Raw genomic sequence first — 17108 nt, forward strand, 5'->3', positions numbered from 1 at the left:
AGACCAGACAATCCCCAAGCGCCGGATGGAGCCAGGTCTCTTTCCCATTTTCTCCCCTTGGGGGGCCTCCTCAGGGTCTGGGCTGGGCACATGAAGTTGGGGGTCGGCTGCTCCTCAGCTTCGGACGCCATGAGCTGCCCCAATCCTGGGCACGGATTCCACTTCTAGTGGTAGGGACCCCTTGATAGTGTCCTCTCATCAGGAACTGAACCATTCGGAGCGATTATGAGTCACAAAGCCCTACGGTCTTAGGGAGCACCACAGGACAGGGTCTGGGGGCCCCCACCCCGAGGCGGGGTGACGCCCGCAGTCACTTCACAAGGCAGAAATTGTTACCTGGGCAATAAAAGGCACCGCGGCGGCGGGGGCCCGGGAGTGGGCACATGGGGGTGCGGGTGTGCAGGTGCCAAGCGCCATGGGTTAGGCCCGAGATCGGAGTCCGGCCGCCCCCCGACAGCAGCCGTCTCCTGCTCCCCACGCGCCCCAGGCGCCACCATGTCGGGCGACAAACTTCTGAGCGAACTCGGCTATAAGCTGGGCCGCACAATAGGCGAGGGCAGTTATTCCAAGGTAAAGGTGGCTACATCCAAGAAGTACAAGGGCACAGTGGCCATCAAGGTGGTGGACCGGCGGCGCGCGCCGCCCGACTTCGTCAACAAGTTCCTGCCACGAGAGCTGTCCATCCTTCGGGGCGTGCGGCACCCGCACATCGTGCACGTCTTCGAGTTCATCGAGGTGTGCAACGGGAAGCTGTACATCGTGATGGAGGCGGCCGCCACCGACCTACTGCAGGCCGTGCAGCGCAACGGGCGCATCCCAGGGGGGCAGGCGCGCGACCTCTTCGCGCAGATCGCCGGTGCTGTGCGCTACCTGCACGACCACCACCTGGTGCACCGCGACCTCAAGTGCGAAAACGTGCTGCTGAGCCCTGATGAGCGCCGCGTCAAGCTTACCGACTTCGGCTTCGGCCGACAGGCGCACGGCTACCCGGATCTAAGCACCACATATTGCGGCTCAGCCGCCTACGCATCGCCCGAGGTACTCCTGGGCATCCCCTACGACCCCAAGAAGTACGACGTGTGGAGCTTGGGCGTCGTGCTCTACGTCATGGTCACCGGGTGTATGCCCTTTGACGACTCCGATATCGCTGGCCTGCCCAGGCGCCAGAAGCGCGGCGTTCTCTACCCTGACGGCCTCGAGCTGTCCGAACGCTGCAAGGCCCTGATCGCCGAGTTGCTGCAGTTCAGCCCGTCGGCTAGGCCCTCCGCCGGCCAAGTAGCGCGCAACGGCTGGCTGCGTGCTGGGGACTCCGGCTAGAAGCCGGGGTTCCCACTATTCCCGCTGCCCCGAGCACTGCGCAAGCGCAGCGTACGCGCAAGAAGCGCGCTTCCGGAGTTCTGCGAAGCCGCCGCGCACCGCTGCGCACGCGCCCTTCCCCTCATCCCAATTCTTTCGATGCCGGGGGCCTCGGTGGCCCTTGTTCGGAATCTAGCTCCTCCTCCACAATCCCAAGAGCGGGAGGGCTCATGCCCTTCCTCTATACCCCAAGAGAAGCCCAGAGAGGGACCCGGACAAGAGGAGAGAGAAATTTTGCGCCATGCGGAATGAGCGACGGCTACGCGAGGGACGGTGCCTGCTTAGAGCAACTGCTGGCGAGCGGTCGTCCGCGGAGAGCCTCGGTCCCCAGCCAGACGCGCATGCCAGTGAGGGAGGGCGCGCTGCAGGTGCTGCCTCCCTTGGAATTTGCAATAAACTCGCTCTTTCTAGCACCTGGCTCTAGCAATGGCCCGCTTTTATGGAGCTTAGCGGGAGGGGATCCCTCCCCGGGGACAGGCTTTCTATTTTAGGAAAAGGCTTGTGGAGGTTCTTGCTCTAAGAAAAAAGGAGTTGGGAGGATTTGAACCCCCGCCTTTTGGGCTTCCCACCTTAGGCAGACTTGAAGGGGCTTTGGAATCATCTCCAGTGTGACGATGGTCCTGGGAATGGAGATGATGAACTGGGAAGCAAAAGGACCCCAGCACCCTTTTGGTGTTTAAGGGTGGACCGGCGAGGGATAGGGGCCGCCTGTCTCTACAGAAACTGAGCATTTCCAAAAGAGGAAATTGAGGCCCAGACAGGTATCACTTGCCCAAGAACAGCTGAGATTTGCACCCGGATGTGTAAGAAGTGCGGCAGGGAGGTGGAGGAAGCTCTCCTTAGTGAGGGCCCCTTGTTTGGTGAGGGTAGAAGTCTGTTGTTTGTTTGTTTGTTTGTTTTGCTAGGGCTGCAGCTGCAATATATGGAGGTTCCTAGGCAGGGGTCTAGTCAGAGCTACAGCTGTCAGCCTATGCCACAGCAACACCAGATCCAAGCCGCATCTGCCGCCTATGCCCACAGCTCGGGGCAGCTCTGGATCCTTAACCCACTGAGTGAGGCCAGGGATCGAACCCACAACCTCACAGTTTCATTTCCACTGCGCCATGACGGGAACTCCAAGGGTAGAAGTCTGGGTGGAGAGTCAAGGGTGAAGTCCTCCTGCTGGCTTCATTCTGTACTCTCTTCATTCGTGCATTTATCGAGTGCCTGCTGTGTGCCAGATCCTGGGACTCAGCCAAGTGGTTTGGATCCATCCCTGCCTCAGCGATGGAGCGAGTAAAATAAAAGAATGTCGTTAAAATAAGATAATCGTAAGTTGTGCTAAATGCCACATTGGGGGTGAGCAAGGAGGGACTGAAGTAAGGACTTTTGAACTGAGCTGAGAAGGAATCAAAGGCTGAAAACAGCAGAAGGAAAGTGTTCCATGTGTTCCTAAGACAGGGTGGAGCTGATGTGTTGAATAATGCCAGGGAGCTCCTGTGGCTGGAATGGAGGGGAAAAGGAGGTGGAGAGGTAAAGATGTGTGTCTGGTGTCTGGACAGGGACCCCATAGGGCCTGAGGAAGATCAGGGGGGTTAATTTGCCCATGATGAGGTCACTGGCTTTGGTGACAGTGGCTACTGTCATTTGGGGTGTGTTGGAAACACCTCCCTAAGCCTTTATCCTACCTGCCTCCACCTGAGCCCAACACCCCTGAGGAGGGTTGTCAACTTGTGGGTCTGACCATCCCCCATCCCTACTCATTCACCCTCCATGGCTCTTGGGTACACTGGTGATTATGTGGCAGATCTCCTCTCACTGCCTTCAATAGACTGTGGTGTGGGTGGGAGGGATGGACTGGGGATTTGGGATTGGCATATGCACACTGAGGTATAGGACATGAATAGCCAACGGGGACCATACTGTATAGCACAGAGAACTCTACCCAGTATTCTGTGATAATCTATGTGGGAAAAGAATCTGAAAGAATGGATATATGTTTATGTATGACTGGGTCACTTCGTTGTATGGCAGAAATTATCACAACCTTGTAAATTAACTACAGTAAAACTTAAAAAAAAAAAAAAAAAGACTGTGACCCCATCCCCTTCATTTGCAGAGAAAGAAACTTGAGGCTAAGTGATGGCAAATGCCTTGTTCTGATCCTGGCTGGGACAAGATGTGATAGAGCTGAGATAGAGAACCTAATCTTGGTTTATGCTAGAAGAGCACCACTTCTCACACAGGTCATGCCTCAGGCTCCCTACCTGGAAAATGAAGATGGGAATCCACCCTCAGTATTGCTGGAAGGGCCATGGCTTACTGGAAGAATGTGCCCAGGGCTCCCACCACACTCAGAATAAAACCCATATTCTTTTGCCTTGCCCCCAAGGTCTGGCCACACTATTCTCCTTTGTCCTTGGCCTGCTTTTCTTGGTGTCACCTCCAGCCTGCTTCCATTCCCTGTACCACTTTACCCCCTTTATTCAAGATTTGGCCTAAAAAGTTCACCTCCCCCGACACCCTCATTCTTTCCCTCCTTGCCCTTGTCACTAGGTGTGATCCCAATGCCTGGGGCATCGCATATGCCTTCTTCTACCCATTGATTAATCTATTTAAGCAGTGGGTTTAGGGATCCTTCTGCTTCATGGCCACAGACCCATGACTCAGTTCAGAGGGAACAAGGTATCAGGGACAAGGGCCAGTGCCCCCACCTGTTAGCTGGAGAAGATGGTTGAGACTCATCCCTTGTCCACTGAAGAACTTGTGCCTGACCCAGCAAAGACTCACTTGAAGGCTGACTATGGAACCCCAAAAGTGGGCTTCTCTCAGCCAGTGTTGGGGCATGGGGTACAAGTGGAGTAGGACAGGCTTGAGTTTGATTTCAGTCATGTTCTCTACCAGTTCTGTGCCTTGCCCAGGTGAGACTAAGCTGGCCATGGCCACTGGGGAGAGCCGTCAGCCCCCAGTCCAGAGGATTCTCCAATAACAAATGGCAAAAATAGTAGCAGTTCCTATTGTGGCTCAGCGGGTTAAGAATCCAACAAGTATCCATGAGGATGCGGGGTCTGATCCCTGGCCTTGCTCAGTGGGTGGGTTAAGGATCCAGCATTGCCGTGAGCTATGGCTGTGGTGTAGCCCAGAGGCTGCAACTCCGATTCAACCCCTAGCCTGAGAACTTCCATATGCTGCCGGTACAGCAGCCCTAGGAAAAAAAAAAAAAAAAAAAAAAAAAACCAAAGGCAAAAAGCACCAAGGAGAAAGAACAGGGTGACATTATTTTATGCACAATGGAATTCAAACTGCTCATAGATCTCATTTTGTGGATAAAATTTTGAAATAGTGTGTCAATCTCTAAAGACTCATTTTAACCATAATTGTTCATTTTGGGACTCTGCAACATCATCCTACAGCAGATACCCAATGCCCTGCCTAGTCTGAAAAGCACACCACTCTGGGATGGAGGCTGGTGATGGCTAGAAGTCAGCCTGACAGGCAAAACCGGCACTCCCCCAGCACTGCGGGTAAAAAGGCCACAAAACTCCTGGCAGAGATGGTGGCTCCAAAGCCAGGTTACCACACCCAGTTGGGAGGTGAGATTACCATGGGAAGTGAGATCTGAAAGCAGCCCAAGAAGCAGGTGACCTATCCTTTTGCTTGCCAGTTAACAAAAGGTCACCCTGCTGTACCTTTCCTAGTCTACAAGCTGCCCCTAAGGTGGGATGAAAAGAATGCGGGGAAACCAGAGCCGAGGGGATGAAAGAAAAATACAGCCAACACATCATCCATTTCTTTATTGTCCTTCAGATTCTAAAATTTCCTCATGACACAATGTATAACCATTGATTCCAGCCTCTTTGTTTATTGGAACTTCTATTCCGGTTTGGTGGCCACCTTTTTTTTTTTTTTTTCAAACATTTATTATCAAAGACTTAGAGTCACAATAAATACAAGTGACAACCTCCTCCCCCCACCAAAACAAACCATCTCCCAAATACCCTACACTAGTGTAACTGTCTATTACACTTTCTTTGTTAAAGATTATAAAACTTCAGCTGTCCTTTTTTAAAAAGCTCAGTCCAAGTTCTTTAGGCAAATGCCATGTGCAGCATAACTAGGCATCAAAGAAAAACCCTATGGTAGAGCAGCAAGGACTGTCTTTCTCATTATTTACACCCGTGATGAGAATTATTTATACAGAAACTCCTTCCTGTGTCTCTGTCCACAGGAGAGTGACATGTGGGACACAGCATGGGTATACTGTCACCTTTCATTCCCTCTGCACTGGAGTGAGCTTTTGCTTCATGAAGGCCTCAGAGTACAGACAGCACCAGAGTCGCACCCCCCACCCCCTGCCTCCTGGAGAAAAGCCACTCTTGACCTTGTCAAAGGTGTGGATCCCCACAGTACATGTGGGACACTGAGGACTGGAATCCTCATGACATGGTCAGGATGGCCAGAGCCAGAGGCAGCTCCAAGTGGACACAAGTTTATCTGTGAGCATCCATGTGTACAAGTGGTTCCACACATATGCAGCCACTTCCAAAGGGGAAGAAGTGAACTTGATGAACCCCACACCCCAGCCCACATAACAGCTGATGTTTTGACTATTTTCCAGTTGGTGTCAGGGGTTCCTGTCACAGATGGGGCAATTACAATCATCATTTGAGACTGGGGGCTCCCATAATCTCTGGTTCTCCTCTCAGCCTACACTCCCAGTTCTGAGGGCTTGGCTTTTGGGCTGGGAGAATACCTTTAACATTGATATCCTCCCCAAACTCAGAGAGGTATTTAATGCCTTTTCTTCGTAAGTTTCATCACAAACCACTCACTTGAGGCTTATCATAGAAGTTACACTGAAAGGGGAAACTAAAGGAGAAAAAGAAAGGGGAGGAGATAGAAGTTTTGAGACAATAGAAATGAACTAGTAAAGATTAAGGCATCTCATCTTCTTGACCCCATTTAAAAAAGTTACATTTACATCACGTGAGTCCTTCCTATGGGAATGTCCCCACAAATTGTAAATGCTTGGCTAGAGGCAGAGACAGGGTCAGGTCCAGCCATCCCGTCCTCTGCCTGCGGTGATCAGTTTGTACTGAACTCACAAGGCCCATTCAACAGCCCAAAGAGAGAAGTCTGGCCAGGTGAGGTGAGAAGATGGTTCCTGAGCATGGTGGAGGCTGAGGTTCTGATGAGGACAGGGGTGGGGGCCAACATGAGTGGCTTCGTTCAGGGCCCTGGAGTCATGGACCTAGTCAGCCCCTGAAGGGATGCAATAACCATGGTGTACCCCCTAGTGCAGCGGTGACCTTGACCCAGACACCTGATCCAGAGTTACTGCATAGAACTGAGGTCAGTTTGCCAGGGGAGACCAGCCAGGCACTCCTTCTTGGAGGATTTGGAAAATTTGGCCCATGTCATTAAACAGAGAGCGCTAACAGCTCAGTGTAGTATAAGACAGGTATTTATTTGCCAGGCACACAGAAAAATTTGAGGAATAGAAATGCTTGCATACTCTTGATTTTTGGTGTAAAAACACACCCTTCTCCCCCCTCCCCCAAAGGTCAATTTTTCCTTTTCCCCCAAATCCCTGGATCTTGGAATGAAAGCCACCCTTCTCCTGCCCTCCCCTCCTTCAGCCCACCTACATTATGCACTCAAAACAAAAATCAATGAGAAATTTAGGGTTTTACACAACAAAAAATTAGAACACTTTGCAAAATCAGGTCTTCTACTGTATGTCAAAAATGTCTTCTAAACACTGATATTCACACAACATGAGAGGGGGGGTTAAATGAGCCTTTATTAGAATGTTGCAGCAGTGTATTCAAAGGTGGCCCTACAAAATAAGGATTTTAAATTAAGTTCCTAACTGCACAGACAGGAAAACCAGGGCTGGGGCTGAAGTGGGGAGCAGTATACCCCATCTCCACAACCGTGTGTGCATACACGTGACACCCTCACATCTGCACAGAATGGGCTCAAGTGCAGCACACACACAACAGCTTCTGCCTTTCCTCATGGACGAATTTTTAAAGATGGGAGAAACCAAAACACAACACAACTAAGAGCAGACCTGATCCTTTGTAATAAGACTGCAGATTCTAGAGAATATTCTTTTTAAAAAGGCAAACCCCTGGCAGCGTAGCCCTGCTTTAAGGGAAGGTTCTAAGCTAGACCCAAACATAAATCCTGTAGTCTGGGGGGTGCAGGGGTGCCTCTCTACCCTGACACACCTGATGAGCACAGGTCAGGGCTTAATATGTTGTCCATCAACATAAGTAGGAAAAGAAAAGGAAAAAATTTAATAAAATACACCACCACAACAACAAAAAAACACAACAGCCAGCCCTTCCAACTTCCCGCTCAGGCTCTGGATGTCGCTGCTGATTCTCTCCTCCCTTCTCCAATGGTGATGCTCGGCTTTTCGGGATCCTGGGCTCTCTGGCTGGGTCTGGGTTGTAGTTTGTTCTTCTGCTAACTGTGGAAAGTTGGGGGTCTCCGGGATAAGCAGCAGCAGAGGCCTTCTGCTTGAGCAAGGGCTGGGTGGTCAGCAGCCCACTCTTCTGGGCATTGGGGCCGTGCTTGGCAGGCAACCCTGGGTCTGCACGGTTTACATTAAACTCCATCATCGTGAGGTGATTAAAAAAAAATTGTCAACCTAGAGAGTGCCATGAAGGAAGGCAGTCAAAGATCAGGAGACTAAGACGGGGAAAAGCAAAAACAAAACAGAATGCTCCACTCAACTTCAGAAGCCCCGGGCGCCATTGCCCGAGCATGTCACAGTGTCTAGGGTGAGCCGTCCGTGTATCCTGAAGGGGGCCGAAGGGGAGGGCCAGGAGCAGAACCAGCCCCTGAGGTCCACTTTTCTGCTGGTGTTGGGCAAACTAAAGGCAAAGAAAGGAAGAAAGCCCATGGGAAAGGTCCCCCAGTAATAATCCTGGTCCACCTATGAAGTGGCCCCTCCAGCCACGAGAAGACTTTGCAGCCAAGATCGGAGCTCTCACTTCCGAAGCACGGCCTGCGCTTGCTGGCCCTCTCGGGGAGCAGGGTGTCTTCCCAAGTAGAGGGTGGGTGGGGCCAGGTGGGAGGGAGGAGGGAGCCTGTTCTCCACTGGGCCTGGCTCGCACTATTTCCATGTGGCCGACTGGGGGATGGAGCGTGGCGGGATCATGTCCAGGAGGTACTCCCGCTGGCGGTCCACAGCTGAGGAGGTCTTGTGCACTGCCAAGCTCGGGCTGACAAATGCAAGGGCCCCACCTGTAACAGAACAGAGCAATGGGCCAGGACAGCCCCAATCAGGGGAAGGCTCCTGGGAGGACCCCAGCCTCAGCTGGGCCCACTGAGCACAGCTGGTACAAATCCCAGCCTTGAGGCTGAAGAGAATAGGTCAGGAAGGATAAATTAGGAGGGTATGACTAACATATATACACTACCATACATAATATAGATAAGCAACAAGATCCTACTGTCTTGCACAGGGACTCAATACTCTGTAATAACCTATATAGGAAAAAAATCTGAAAAAGAATGGATATATGTATATCTGACTCACTTTGCTGTACACCTGAAACTAACACAGTATTGTAAGCCAACTATACTCCAGTAAAATTTTTTATTTATTTATTTTTGTCTTTTTGCCTTTTCTAGGGCCGCTCCTGTGGCATATGGAGGTTCCCAGGCTAGGGGTCTAATCGGAGCTGTAGCCACCGGCCTACGCCAGAGCCACAGCAACGAAGGATCCGAGCCTCATCTGCCACCTACACCACAGCTCATGGCAATGCCGGATCCTTAACCCACTGAGCAAGGGCAGGGACTGAACCCGCAACCTCATGGTTCCTAGTCGGATTCGTTAACCACTGAGCCACAATGGGAACTCCAAAATTTTTTATTTTTGAATTTAATAACTCAGCTGCCTTTACAACATTTCCAGCCTCTAGCATAGTAACCCTACACAGAGGGCAATCAGAGATTCCATCACCTACCAGAAAACTGAAGTGTTTACTGCAGTGCCATTTACTTATGCATTAATTAATTAATTATTATTATTATTTTGGTCTTTTGTCTTTTTAGGCCCGCACCCACGGCATATAGAGGTTCCCAGGCTAGGGGTCGAATCTGAGCTGCTGTTGCCGGCCTAATGCCACAGCCATAGCAACACGCCAGATCCAAGCCGTGTCTGCGACCTACACCACAGCCCCCAGCAATGCTGGATCCTTAACCCACTGAGCAAGGCCAGGGATCGAACCTGCATCCTCATGGATCCTAGTCAGGTTTGTTAACCACTGAGCCACGACAGGAACTCCCACAGTACTATTTAGAACAGTGAAAAATTTTAACTGAATTGTGCAACTGGACAATTCGGTATGACAGAATACTATGCGGCCATTACAACTCATTCTGTCCTCAAAGAGTTTTTAATGATATGGTAACATTCTCTTATTAAAACATTAAGAGGGATACAGAATGGTAAATACAGCATGACCTCTCTGTAGGATACTTCTTGTTTATAATAATTTTGTGCTGGCCTTTATACACACGACAAATAAGTGAAGAGGCAGACTGAGGGAAAGTATCTTAGTTCTCCTGGGGTAGACAATGGCCATTGCCATTATCTTCTTTTTGTATTCTCCAAATTTCCTCAATGAACAAGTATCACTTGTACATTTGGAAATGAAGAAATGAACTCTCATCCTCCAAACAGCATGCTTAGGTTTTGGGCTGGCCTGTGGGTAAGGACTGCCCTGGAGTCCCAGATGCAGTAAGGACTAGAGTCACTGTGTTACCCAAAATTATTTTTGGTGGGTTAATGTATTTTGTGGAACAAAGGCAAACACACCACAGATCCCTCCCAGAGCATTCAAGGTCAGCACTCCAGAGACCTGCTGCCAGGTCCTGCCCAGTCTCCCTCAAACTACCATCATGAAACCCAGGATAAGCAGGAACTCTAGCAGAGCCATTGTGCGAAATTCTGCTCTTAAGCCATATACCTAAGCTTGTATTTGACATTTCCCACTTATTTCACATACTTCCAAATTTCCCACAAAAGGAATTTCTGACCAGACTCTGAGGTCTTAGCTGTAATCTCAAATAGGCTGAGCCAAAGCATATCTGGTTTGTTTACAAATTCTCTCCGCTCTCTAGGTAGCTGGGGATTCTTCTGCAGTTGGATAAACTTCTCTGGGCTCACTCTCTTCTGGAAGGCTCTGATACTTAGGCATGTTTTTAACTTGTGGTCAGCTGCACGCACAACCGGTTTCTGTGTTTTGTTTCCACCAAAAACCCAGCTTTCCCACTAGTGAGATGGACCTCATGAGGGACACAGAGGCCAAGGGCAGTCCCAGAACACTCACTCCAGTGAGAGCTCTCACCGGTCTCCTCCTCTCAGCCCTTTGTGCCTATGTTTCACTTTCCCATTACTGATGGATACAAGAAATATTTAACATTCGGAGTTCCCATTGTAGTGCAGCAAAAATGAATCCGACTGGTATCTGTTACGATGAAGGTTCAATCCCTGGCCTCACTCAGTGGGTCGGGGATCCGATTTTGCCGTGAGCTGTGGTTTAGGTCACAGACGTGGCTCGGATCCCACGTTGTTGCAGGTGTGGCGTAGGCTAGCAGCTGTATTGACACCTAGCCTGGGAACTTTACGTGCTATGGGAGCAAAAAAAAGGGAAGGAAGGAAGAAATATTTAACTTTCATCTTAAGGTCAGTACATAAATAATAAAAGTAGGGAAAATAGTGTGGGGTATGACTGAGGAGTGATCACTTGAGGGTCACCACCTCCCCTGGGTTGTTCTTCAAATGCCATCTCCTCAGAGGCCTCTGCTGCCCACCTCAGTTAAGGTCTCAGCCCCTGTCCCACCCTACCACTGCTTGCATCTCATTCTATTTTGCGCTTTGGGTCACATGACTTGTCCAAGCCACAGGGCAGAACGAGGGTTCCCACAGAGCAGGAAATGAAGGACACTGGGTGAGCAAGAAATGAAGTTAGTGCACCATGAAAGGTACACTGTAACAACAAAAGCAGACATTCTCTAAGGCAGGAAGAGGCAGGAAGTGAGTTTGCAAAATGACCATCTATGTTTATAGGAGTCCACTGCCTCAACTGGTTCTGTCCTACATTTTGGGTCAGAAGCTGAGAGTCTGGGTATTGAGAGTGGAGATACTGAGAGTGATTAGTATTTTCTAGCACTCCCATTTGTTCAGGGTGTCTTATTTAGTGAACAGAAGAGATAAAGAGAGTCAAGAGGCAGCGCTCTCAGGAAGCAGGTCTGTGGGTTCAGGACCATTTCTGTTCACCTGTGCATGTGCACGTCTTTGTTATAAATAAAGAACAGATAGACTCAACCCCAGCAAGATCCCCACTGTGAGCCCCACAGGAGCTGCCCACCTGTACTCAGGGGTGCCTTCTTCCAGTTGGAGGTGGCGTTGCCCTTGCCGGCACTCACAGCTCTTTCGGAATGTCTGCCGGTCCTGCTGACAAGGGCTGTGGCCGAGGCTGCATTCTGCAGTTTGGGTGACTGGCTGAACGTGTGCAGGATGCCTCGGGGTGTTGTGGCGGAGCCCCGGGACAGCTGGCTGGAGGCCTACAGTGGAAAGAGGGGGCAACAGCTCATGTGGGGAAGGGGGCAACAGAAGTCAAGATGCTCACCGCAGCCTCTCCTTGATCTGGCTCACCTCTTCCCACCCACACGGGATCCCTAAAGTCCAAAATCAGGAGACTGGGTAAATTACACTGAGGTGGGAGGGGAAGGAGGAAGGGAAAGAGAGAGAGACAGACACACAGACAGACGCAGGCAGCGTGACAGTCGGCGACTGACGTGGTCACGGTCTGGGGCGTGAGGGCTGGTTGGTGGTGCGGTGCAGGGAGCTCCCAGCACCGCAGTTCTGACCTGTAGCACAGCCCCGTTACTCCAGTCGCGGGCCTCTCCTGAGCGGAACGCCAACTTACGCCGCGGTTTTATGACCTACACAAATGGGGGTTGAAATCGAGGTCAGAACTGTCCAGAGGCTGGCCTAGGGTGACCTAGAATGACCAAAGGGCAGCAGCTATGGCCGCGCGAGGCCCAGTCCCCACGGGATAATTTCCTTAGGGCAGTGCAGCCACCCACTATGTAGGGATCTTGAGAAGATGTGTTTATTAGTGAATTACAAATGACTTCCAAGGACACACACAAAAAAATTGCCAACAAGGAGCTTTGGGTCTATAGGGGATGGGAAAGCAAAGCATTGGGGGGGAAAAAAAAAAGCCAAAAAAAACTTGATTTCAAACTTGCTTCTCTCAATTTAGCTAGAACATTTCTTCCAAACGCCCCTTTTGTTTCTCAGTGTGGCTTTCAGAAAAGTCCTTTTAGACAAGAAGTTCTTGTCAGCCGGCACACTGCAAGTGAAAGCGATAAAAATCTAAAGAAACTGCAAATTAGTATTTTCACCACCAAACACCACCATTAAATGCAATTTAGACGCATAGTTAAAACCAGGCATATTATGGCCGAGTGTAGGAGAGAATGTCAGAACAACTTCCCGCCAAGGGAATGAGGACTCTCTCCTGGAAGGCGAGGCAACCCAGCCCATGTTCTCAGGCTGCAGCTCTGGCTCCCACACAGGACACTCACCTGCTTCAGTGCGGGGTGTGGGGCGGCAGCAGGCTCCGCCTTGGCCTGCGTAGGGGCAGCGCCCTGCTGTAGGAGGCGCTGCTCAATCTCTTGCTCCTGCTGCAGCGCCTTCACGAAGGCAGCCTTCAGGCGGCTGGTGTGCTCCACCTTTAGTGCCTTTTTCTGGTTGGATGCCATGCAGTTCTCACACATGATGGCGCCACCCTTTTCCTCCCGCCAGCGGCACGTGAAGTCCGTCTTGCACTGTGCACACATGTAGGGCTCCCGGGACAGCACAACAGCAGCTGACATCCTGCCCGCTGCAGAGAGAGACAAGTGTGGCTTGCATCAGAGGAACAGGAACACCACAGTCAGAGCCCAATCTCTCCCAGGCTGGACGTGGATGCAGGAAGACAGGGGCAGCACCCTGGGCCACATGGCCCAACAGACATCAGGACACCAAAGCTTCAGGCAACGTTTGCTCATTTGGCAAACATGTATTGGGTGCCAAATGTGTATGGACACTGGGCCAGCCTCAGGGAAGTTTGCCAGCCAAAGCAAAGGTGAAATACTTTTGAAAAACTGGGCTAAGTATCCTTGATAACAACTCCCAAAGATGTTACTGCGATCAGGTTGGCTTCTCTAGACTGTCTTTCCTACCCACAGTGCAATGAGAGGTCTCATGGGCACAGTTTCAACCCTCGTGCACTATGTCACCAACGGAGAGGAAACAGTGACCACTCCAGGCCCCACCTTGTCATGCCGGGCACCCTTGCTAGTGGACAAGTTAACAAAGGACTAATCTCCTCGGTGAGCGCTCATGCCGGCAGGCACTGGGCCTGATGTCTTGTGGGCATCAGGGTGCCCGATTCCCAATGCAAATTCTGAGGGGGCACCCTCACCCACTGTCCTGAAGAAGAAACCAAGGCCAGGGAGATGAAGTGATTTGTGCACGGCCAGTCAGTGTCAAGGCCAGGACGCATACTCAGCTGCCCTGAGAGACGGGAACTCAATGACTCTTTGGTCAGCTACAGGAGGAGTGAGGAAAAGCCATGAAAAGCACCCTCTTAGGTGTGAGGTCAATATTTTCTTCAGTATGTACAGATTTGTGTGTATACAGACACACATATTTTTAATTTTTTTTTTTTTTCTTTTTGGCTGTACCCACAGCATGTGGAAGTTCCCAGGCCAGGGATCAAATGTGAGTTGCCGCTGCAACCTACACCAAATCCTTAACCCAATGTGCTGGGCCAAAGATCGAACCCACAAGTGCCACAGAGACAACACAGGATCCTTAACCTGTACAACAGCAGGAACTCCTCAATGTATAAATTTGTCATGCAATGTGGGGTACCTCTTGTTCCTATCTTTTCTGTGAACAGCACTTAAGAGTTTAACTGCTTCTTTGGTATTATGGATCATGACGCTGAGAGACCCTCAGCCTCCCTCTCTAGCCTTGGGCCTGGCAAAGTTACCCCTACCTGCTGAGGGACTATGTAGGATACAACTATAGCCACATGGCCCAACATAGAGAAATGGCCCACAGAGAAACAGAATGTCACCTGCCCAAGCCACCCGAGGCCCCCAGACTATAGCTAACATCCTCTGGTAACAAGAGCTTTTCTTCTTTCACATGTCCAACCACAGAGGACCTGGTTCCTGCTATGGCCTGTGTGACCAGTGCCAGGAGACACCTCACGCAGGATGCAGAGCCTCCTCTCATTAGTCCCTGCTTCTTTATTTATTTATTTATTTATTTATTGATAACAGGAGAGAGAGACTGACACCTGATGAGAACGAGTGGAGACAGACTAGTCAGGGAGAGCAGATGCCCAGCACCTGCTGGCAAATACAGGCAAGTACAGGATGGGCAGACATCATATCCTAACTCAGGTCTCCTGACTGCTACACTACAATGGCTTTTCAGCAGCTCTTTTAACAACTTTACCTCATAATAAAGGAGACATTCGAGGGATGCAGACACACCCAGGCTGTGTTCAGAGCCCACATCCCTCCCCACTGGGCCTGGCTCTGTGACTCCACAGACCCGAGGTAACTTGACAGGTGGAGTCCACCAGGCCATCCCCTGCCCTGAAGAGGTTACAACTCTGTCTCCTCCTCAACTAAGAATCTGATGGGATCATGTGGGGAATGGATTCAGGCTAGCTGCCCAATAAACGTCACCATGAGTTCAATCTCAGGGCAGAAGACCCTCAGTTCAGCATCTGCTAGAGGACCCCCAAGGGCCAACCTGGCCTCCTGCCTCCTCCTGTTCCAGTAACTGTTTTCAATCACTACTCTATATATGCTCTTTTATTCATAAAACCTCTTAACATGCAGGTGTGCTTTCCAAACTGCTCCCAAGAAGGGTAGTAAAATGAGCCTGGTCCAGGCACAGGAGTCCCTCTCCCATTTTGGTGACTCAAAGCACTCACGACTTTAGAAAGTTCTACCTCTGCAGGACGACCACACTTACCTGAGAGCCCTGCCTGGAAGCAAAGCCTGCCAGCCTCACCTCCTGCAGGCACTCCTCACCCCACTGCCTCCTCGCCTCCCCCCAGTGGCACACCAACATCACAGCGCCGTTGCTGCTTGTCCTCCTGTGCAAGTGCTAGAGTCTCAGGCCTCACCAGGGCCTAGCTCTCAGAAGTAGCCCCATCAGAAAGAAGGTACCTGTGGTATGTTTAAGAAATTATCCAAAACTTCTAAGAAGCAAAGAAATGATGACAAAATGTCGTCTATAAGACAGTTGTGGGTATACCACAGGCCTGCCAACATGTGTTGTGCATCGAAAACAATCTACAGGATGGAAATTTCTATGGCAGGAGATGAACATGACCCTGGGCTCAGGTTCTCCTCACCTTGCGTCTCCAGTAGGTTCTGCACGACCTCCTCCAGGCCGACCAGGTAAATGAATTCGTTGTTGGCAGCGCTAGGCAGGAAGTTCATCTCTGGGGCAGGGGGCTTGGGAGGGGGGATTTCAAGCAGCGTCTTCTCCAGCTGTTTGCGCAGTGCAAGCTTGGCGGCTGCCTGTCGACTGGCTGGAGAATCAGCAGAGGTGACCACAGAGGCCACGCTGGTGGGGGTGGAGTTGGCCTGAGCAGAGGTGGCTGTTGTCCCTTTCAGCGATGCTGGGGAGGGCTTTTGGGAGACAAAAACCTGGTGAGGGTGCTTGGGGGTTTCTGCCCTGAGGAAGGCCCCACTTTTGCACTCACAGCCCAAGTGGGCACCATTAGCTACACCAATAAGTTCTTATAAAAGTGACTCTGAGCTTCTTGACATCAACATGCAGCAGGAAAAACTGCATTAAACTCATTTCTCGGAGATGACCAATCTTATAAATACACTTGTTGAGGTTTAGCTGATATCCACTAAACTGTACCTTCAATATCTGCAATTTCCTACACTTTGCCACCTGAGGACACCCATGAAGGTATCACCAGGACAGGGAGCACCCCTTTGGCAACCACCCCCCTCCCAGGCAGCATGGCCATTGTCCTGTTACTATGGTCTGGATCTCCTTCCAGCACAGGTTTGAGTGGCCTCCTTCCTCAAAAAGCTTGCAGTGGTGGCTCACTACGGCATCAATGGTATTTCCATGAGCAGCTTTGCTGCCCCTGACCTTTCACCTTTCTCAGTCCTCACTACTCCTCCATTACCTCATCAGTGGCTCACATTCCATCGTCTCCTTGCTCCAGTCCACGTGTCCTCTACAAGACTATCAAATACTCTTCCTCAAACTTGGTGCTGACCATGTTAGTGCTCTTAGCTTTGTGGGGTTGAGGACTCTTGTGGAAATTCGGAGGAAAACTGTGTACACCATCTCCAGGAAATCGCACATACCTGACACCTCGTATGCAACACATCATGGGGCTGAGGGAACCCAGGATGCTTGCCCAGGACCTAGTCCAAGCGGTCTCCAGAGTGGAGCCAGACTCGCCAACATAGAGAATGCCCTAACTGCACCCTGTGTTGGCTACCCTGGTCTCTAAGCAGCCAGTTCCTCCCTGTCTCCCTCGCAGGTTCCCCTGGCCCCAAAGGGAGCAGAGCAGCACTTCACCACTGCCTGACTGGTTTCCATCCTCATGGCATGAGAACAAGGTGTGGCACACAGTAGGAATTTGACCAGCATTTATAGAGTGGATGAAACTATCTGCACAGGTCAATCTTTTCGC

At 50.8% G+C, this 17108-nt stretch overlaps 2 protein-coding genes across 27 annotated transcripts in view; one reads left to right on the plus strand and one right to left on the minus strand.

Annotated features, from left to right (window-relative positions):
• Positions 1–495: 495 nt before the first annotated feature.
• Positions 496–1317, plus strand: TSSK6 (testis specific serine kinase 6). The gene has a single exon (NM_001287411.1). The coding sequence runs from the start codon at positions 496–498 to the stop codon at positions 1315–1317; it is 822 nt and encodes a 273-aa protein (NP_001274340.1).
• Positions 1318–5114: 3797 nt separating this feature from the next.
• The window catches only part of GATAD2A (GATA zinc finger domain containing 2A), a 101626-nt gene continuing 89632 nt past the window's right edge, over positions 5115–17108 (minus strand). For 13 of the 26 annotated variants that reach the window (XM_021083426.2, XM_021083423.2, XM_085012201.1 and 10 more), the window contains 5 exons: positions 15795–16074; positions 12955–13253; positions 12232–12306; positions 11730–11925; positions 5115–8595 (listed from right to left, as the gene is read on the minus strand). In XM_021083426.2, coding sequence (XP_020939085.1) covers positions 8465–8595; positions 11730–11925; positions 12232–12306; positions 12955–13253; positions 15795–16074 — 981 coding nt within the window. In that variant the 3' untranslated portion in view covers positions 5115–8464. The remainder of the gene's footprint in view (positions 8596–11729; positions 11926–12231; positions 12307–12954; positions 13254–15794; positions 16075–17108) is intronic. The other 13 variants (XM_085012216.1, XM_021083427.2, XM_085012211.1 and 10 more) reach the window with 1 other exon arrangement.

This window comes from Sus scrofa, chromosome 2 (assembly GCF_054392235.1).
Source record: "Sus scrofa isolate SSC_HxYL_T2T_F1_AM1 chromosome 2, Sscrofa_HxYL_maternal_Yorkshire_Landrace_v2.0, whole genome shotgun sequence".
In the NCBI taxonomy this organism is placed as follows: domain Eukaryota; kingdom Metazoa; phylum Chordata; class Mammalia; order Artiodactyla; family Suidae; genus Sus; species Sus scrofa.